A 6,649-nucleotide genomic window follows, 5' to 3' on the forward strand; every position below is an offset into this window, starting at 1 on the left:
TTTGTTCTGGAAATAATGTTGATAGCACAGGGATGTTTTAGTTCCTGCTGAGCAGTGCTTACACAGTGTCAAGGCCCGTTCTGCTCCTCACACTGCCCTGCCAGTGAGTAAGAGGTGCACAAAAAGTTGGGAGGGGAGACAGCCAGGACAGGTGACCCCAACTGACCAAGGGGATATTCCATACCATATGACGTCTGCTCAGCAATAAAAGTAGAGGGAAGGTTGGCAGGGGGCCACTGCTTGGGGACTGTCTGGGCATCAGTTCTTTGGTGGGGAACGATTGTTTTCATTTGCATCACTTGTCTTCCTTGGGTTTTATTTTTCTCTCTGTTTTTTTTTTTCTCACTATTTATTATTATTATTAAATTATCAAATTTTTAATCTCAATCCATGAATTTTCTTACTTTTAGCCTTCCAACTCTCTCCCCCATCCCACCAGGGGTGGGTGCGGAGTGAGTAAGTGGCTGTGTGGTGTTTAGTTGCCGGCTGGGGTTAAACCATGACAGCAGAGGACTTTGAAAAATTAGGAAACTTTTTTTAGATTTCTATTTTAGATGTAACAATCCTGACTTGAACTTAGATGTTGCCTTAGTCATTGAGCCTTTCTTCTAGATTTAGCTTTACATCTGCAGAGGAAAAGAAATGGCTAAAAGATGGGATTCAAGGAATAAAATGTAAGGGGATGCCAGAGGCTATGACATAGATGGAGAAACCAGAGTTAGAGTAAGAACCAGAGTAGAACATGAGAGAATATTGAGAGTTATATACAACCAATTTTCTCATAGATATAGGGTTTCTTTGGATGTTAGGTTTTATATAGTGTGCCATTTTTGAATCTGTGCATTTACTTCATAAGACTTAAACAAGCTTCTTAGATATGAAGAAATCTCTGAGTGATTTGATTTGCCAGATTCCAATGGAGATGAGGATTAGTGTTTGTACAATAGCCCACCACAAAATATTGCTGTTGGTTTCTTCACTTGTCTTCCGAAATTTTTCTTCACGCTCCTGGAGAAAGAAGGAAAAGTATAACTATTACCTTTTGGCATCTGTATGTTTCTTGCTGCTACCTGGGTGACTAGACAGGCATCCCTTTTCTGCATAGTAGTTTTTTTTCATGTTGACAAAAATGAAAGATTGTTCTGTTCCATAAGATGGATATCTTTACAAATCAAAACCAAGAAACAGACACACTATATCCTGAAGCAGAAAGGCAAACAGAGCTTTCCCTTGTTCACAAAATATATATTGTGCTAAATATGTTCCATTAGTACAGGCTAAAGCCTTTTAGGTTTACAGTCAATTTCATATTGCAGTCAAGAACCTTTTTGCAGCCAAATTTATTTTTTTAGGTAACTAGTTGATATATTTCAAACAGTCGGATTGCCTGCATATGTATAGAAAAGTGAAGACAACAGGTATACACTTGTCTGAAGGAGAGCTTTATTTCTAACTGCATCGAGACATATAAATATACACTCAGTCATTTCCTTACCCACTCCAATAAAGTTTATGCACACAGACTAGCATGGAAGCAACAGCTGGCAACATCACCAGCAATGGTACCTGCCACCTGCTCAGCTGCTGTTACTGACTCCGACCAAGAAAACTATATTTGGAATTTCCTGCTTTAAATTAACACCTGTTGCTATAAGCATGAGTTCACAGCGATTAATTAGTTTTTATGTTACAGCTTAAAAATATTTTGCAAGGTAACATAGGCTATATTGGTTAAATACCAATAGATTTGTATGAGTTAGTTAAAAATAACACTGAAATTAAATAATAAACCTCATAACACTTTATAAATCAATAAGCCTATGTACAGTATTTTTAACATTTCCATTAGAGAACATACATACTCTTTCATAGTTTTGTTCTTTGGATATGTGATGAATTTGCTCAATTAGATGTTCTAGTCTAAAGTTAACTTCATTCACTTTGTCCTTGGCTTGAACAAGAGATTCATCCAAAAAATGTTCTCCAACTCTAATGTCCAAATGGATACGCTGCAAACAGAAAAACTATTCTCATTACTGTGTCTTACGTGCTTTCAAAATTCCTTAGGAAAAAAGAAACAATGGATAATTTCCCTTTAGGCTCATTACAGAAAAATAGTTTTAATTGCTTATAGAAATCCTTCCTAAAATTAGAATCAGGTGGGATATTTAAAGTGTTTCTTAAATTTTATTTTTAAATTAATTATACAAATTCAAAATCTTCACTCCTGTTAGGGCATTATTTTATGCTAGTATTGATTCAACCACCATGAAAATGTTTTCTGTTCTTTGTCCAAACTAGTTAAAAAAATGCAAAAATGAGCACCATTAGGACTGCTCATTGTATTTCACATTCCATCCTAATACTGCAGAAATTACTTTCTTTAGTAGTACTACAGGAAGCTTTTTATAGATACACTTCTAGGTTTCCTAGGCTAACATTTAGGAATATAAGACTGGAAGGAGACCAGCTGAATCATTATTTGCAGTTTATCATAGGTCTTAAAGCAGAACTATCCATAAGGTATCTTTTTTCTTTCTCCACATACAGTTTATCAAATATTAAATACTGCCCAATATCCTATAAGCTATGTACAATCTGTGGCATAAATGCCCCAAACCTGCCAAGCAATAGACCCATAGAAAGAAAAGAGAAGAATGCAACTTACAATATTATGCAACTTACTTTGGCATGAATGAAAAATTTTACTAAAACTAATAGGAGAAATTTCTCCTAGAAGCCAATTTGTACCTAAGAGAAAATAAAAAAACTTTAGCCAAACAGCTAAGCTGGAGAAATCTAGATCTTGCTATTACCACGATAGAAAATTGGTCTACTCAGACATTAACCACAACTGAAGAGCACATCTCCTTTCAGCTCTCCTAGAGTTAGCTAACTGAACATCCGGACATCCATCTCACAACCTTATGGTAGCCTTTGTCTTTTAACTTATTAAACTTTGGTTTGAAGCAGTTCAGATCACCACCACTGCATCTGGTACTTGCAGAAGACCACTTAAAGATCTAACTCACCTAAAGAATACTTTTCCTATTGTGATCTTTATTCCTGCAGATATAAAGAGCAATATTTTCCTTCTTTACTTCTGTGTTCTCAAGCTAAACAAACCACCCTATCTAATATTTGTGCTATTAACATTGTCCTTCCCTGTGCCTGTTCACATCTTTTAAATAGGATGACCTATATTAATACATCTCCACCTATGCCAGACAAAAATCTCCTGGTGTATCTTCAGAATCACTTTCATGGTGTGTAGCTAATTATGACCAACAAATGCTTTACCCCCCTTACCCTCTCTAGCTGATAAGCTCCACACATCTTTTAATTATTAGAACCTAAGGGCTTTTGCAATGTGTTTGGTTAGATTTCCACTCATTTCCATAAATCAATCCATAAGAACACCTACTTATTGCAGTGTAATAGTCTCACTTCAGCACTGTTAACTCTTCTTGGTTCTGTGTCATCTACATGTTTCCAAAGCATACATCTAGGATGAAATTTGGCCTATCTTGTTTAACACATTTAAGAGATGTTTATGTCTAGCTGGTTATCTAACTCTTTTGCAGTCAACTGGGGAAAAAAAAAAAAAGCAACTCTAGAGAGTAATTCTCACCTGTTCAACTATCTTTCAAGAAGAGGCATGCAGATAAAATTTTCAAAACAATATTTATGAAATTGTTTGCTGAAATAGATTAGAGCCATGATATCATCTCTGATAGCTTCTTTTTTTTTTTTTCAAAATCTGCATTAAGACCAACTTTGTTGGTAGTAGACAATATCAAGTATGCTAATATATTCTTATTTTCAATATCTTTCAAAAATTAAAATGTTAAATTTTCTTTAATAATTCAATCTAAGTTAGTGAAGACATGCAATATCTTTATGACAAGTGTTTGTGTTAGTCAACCTCACATATTTATCTTTTTGAACCAAATAGTTGTTCTGATTGATCAGAAAGAATCTTTCACACTCAAAGCACTGTACAAACATTAAAGCACTCTATAGTTATTAGTCTTGCCTCTTTAATCTTGACTTCTTAAATATCAGAAAAGTCTTTTTATCTCTTCATCTTCCTAATTCTAGGTTTCTCTTCTTTAATCACTAGGAAATGTTGAATTATCTGCTAGATGTTTGACCAATTTCTAATCTAGTTTGTAATCTCTTGTTTGTAAACAATTGATACTATTACAACAAAGAATATTTAAGAAATACACCTACCAGTTTACTTCCTGCAAATGCCACAAATCTTGTGGAGTTAGACTGTAAACAGATAATATGCTCCCCAGATAGATAGGATGTAAAAGAAAATGTTCCTTGTGGCCCATACAGTTTTGACAATAGTACCTGTAATTTAGATATTATATATGTTGGGCATGTACATTATAGATATCAACAAAACAATCAAAAAACAGTACTGTGATTTGGATGTAAAAAATAATCAATTAACCTCCTGACGTCATTAAATTCATCTGAATTTCAGAATAGATTTAGAGAAAAACAAACAATTTTGGCTCACAGTGAACGCTGAAATGCTATAGATTTCTGCAATGTGCAAAAGCCAATGCTCTCTAAAGCAGTTAAAGTTTGAAAACTAAGACCTTGTTGCTGAAAAATCTCAGGACCTCATGGCAATGTAGGCAGTTGCTATGCATGATAGGTATGTGCAGCCTCATGGTAACGTTGACTTTTGCAGTTCAGTTTATCGTCAGCCTTCCTTTCTGCTGCTCAAGTACATTCTGTACCATTTTACTTCATAACTGAATTTTCATTTTTTTTAAATCTAACCTGTTTTCTCAGTTGTCACTTACTATTCTTAATGACACAGTTTCCCAAATTCGGTGGTAATGCAAAAATTGTCCACACACATCATTATCAAATATTGTCATTTCTATTTACTTTCATAGAAACCACAAGATGCTTATACCTTTCAGCATCAAAATACTGAACTAGCTGTTAGACTGTAGATTTACTTTTTCCCCAAAAGTGTCTATTATTTTTAGATAGTGCTGCCTATCAGTGCCAAAAGTCGACTCATAAATCCTACAGAAACATTTGTAAAGCATATTTACCTCAGCAGAAGGAGTTGTGACAGTCACAAACATTCCCAAACCAGGAGCAGATTCAAGAAAGTCTTGTTTATGTATATCCCAGCGTTGTACTTTGTAATTCCCTGAATAAAAACATAGATAAAAATCTGTTAAATAAAACATAGCTTAATACTAAACAGCTTTATTGCCTTTTCAGCAACTATATAAATGATTAACAGTAAAACAATGTATGTATTTCATGTCCTTATGATTAAAATTGCTCAGGGGGCACTTTATAACAGTGTGAAATGCAATAAATTTTTGCTACACTAGAAAATGTTCTAGAATATTACAAAAAAGTTTAACAAGTAATACTTTCTGATTACTCCTATTGCTCTGGCAAGATTAGCATACAGAAGGCATGCTGAGACCCCTAAAAGCATAAGTATGCTGTATTCAAATTACATTTTTAGAATTGTCTTTCATATCTATCACATTATTTATAGAAAAGATGATTATATGTTATTTTTTACTATCCCCTTTCAATCTTACATTTACAGTCTTGTAGACTAATTTAATGTCCTTGTGATATCCCAGGTGAAATGGAACTTTAGTACATCTTGAATTGCTTCTTTCCAGACCAGTGTTAATCAAAAAAGTAACTCTCCCCTTCATATGGGGAAAACCATGTCACAGAAATTCTGGTATGAATGAGTAAATCAGTCAGAATGTATAGAAGCACACATTGAAGCAGCAATTCCACTGCTGTAGAATTAGAAGACAGTCTTTGTCTAATCAGCTAAGCCCTCTGGAAACCTACGTTTCTTTGTGTGGTGGATACACACAATATGTGAGGACATTATGACTAGCCCCTGCTGCGGGGAGTAATTTTCAGTGTGCCCTCTTTCTTATCAGCATGGTTTTACTATATTTGTCAATCACAGATTTTCCTGTTACATTACAAGCTCTCTTTATTATTGCATAGGTTAGATCATTGTATAGCATTGACAAGTACCTACCAATTACCAACGTGTCACTCGGAACGTCTTCGATTATACATTTCTCTTCTCTTTCTCCACTGTGAAAATATAAAGCAAGTGAAAAAGAAATCCAGAAGTTCATAAGAAATCCTGTTAATTGGCTTTTCATGGTTTTTATGTGTCCCAGCTGTACTGCTTTGGAAGATAACTATTTACAAATGTATGTAGTCCTGTGGTCATTCGTTGTTTGCTGCTTATCAGTGTATTTTTAAGGGAGAAAAAAAACTGTGAGAAAAGGCAGCTGGTGGTTACACATTTATAAATAACTACAGTATGTTCTGCAGAATGAGATAACATGAAAAAGATAACTTGTAAAATCTTTCTTCTTTCCCAGCATCTAGATTAAAATTTTATTTTATACACATTGAAAAACATGAAACTGGAAAGGACCTCTCAGGTACTTGGGATCAGTTCCCTAGATTACTGTAAGCAACCACATTGGCTATTTCTTTCCATAAACTGCTCAATTTTCAACTTAAATGAACTTGTTAACTTATATTTCACATTTATTCTGGGTGATTATTCCAGAGCTTCACTCCTCTTTTATTAAGAGATCACGTAATT

At 34.4% G+C, this 6,649-nt stretch overlaps 1 protein-coding gene across 1 annotated transcript; it reads right to left on the bottom strand.

Annotated features, from left to right (window-relative positions):
• Nucleotides 1-858: 858 nt before the first annotated feature.
• On the bottom strand, nt 859-6,382 carry LOC137665160 (transmembrane emp24 domain-containing protein 11-like). Its single transcript, XM_068403993.1, is given in 6 exon segments — nt 859-1,008; nt 1,863-2,009; nt 4,237-4,362; nt 5,088-5,188; nt 6,065-6,227; nt 6,230-6,382. Coding segments are annotated over 6 exon segments (840 nt in total).
• Between the last annotated feature and the right edge of the window lie 267 nt (nt 6,383-6,649).

The sequence above is a fragment of the Nyctibius grandis genome, chromosome 6 (assembly GCF_013368605.1).
Source record: "Nyctibius grandis isolate bNycGra1 chromosome 6, bNycGra1.pri, whole genome shotgun sequence".
Classification (NCBI taxonomy): Eukaryota; Metazoa; Chordata; class Aves; order Nyctibiiformes; family Nyctibiidae; genus Nyctibius; species Nyctibius grandis.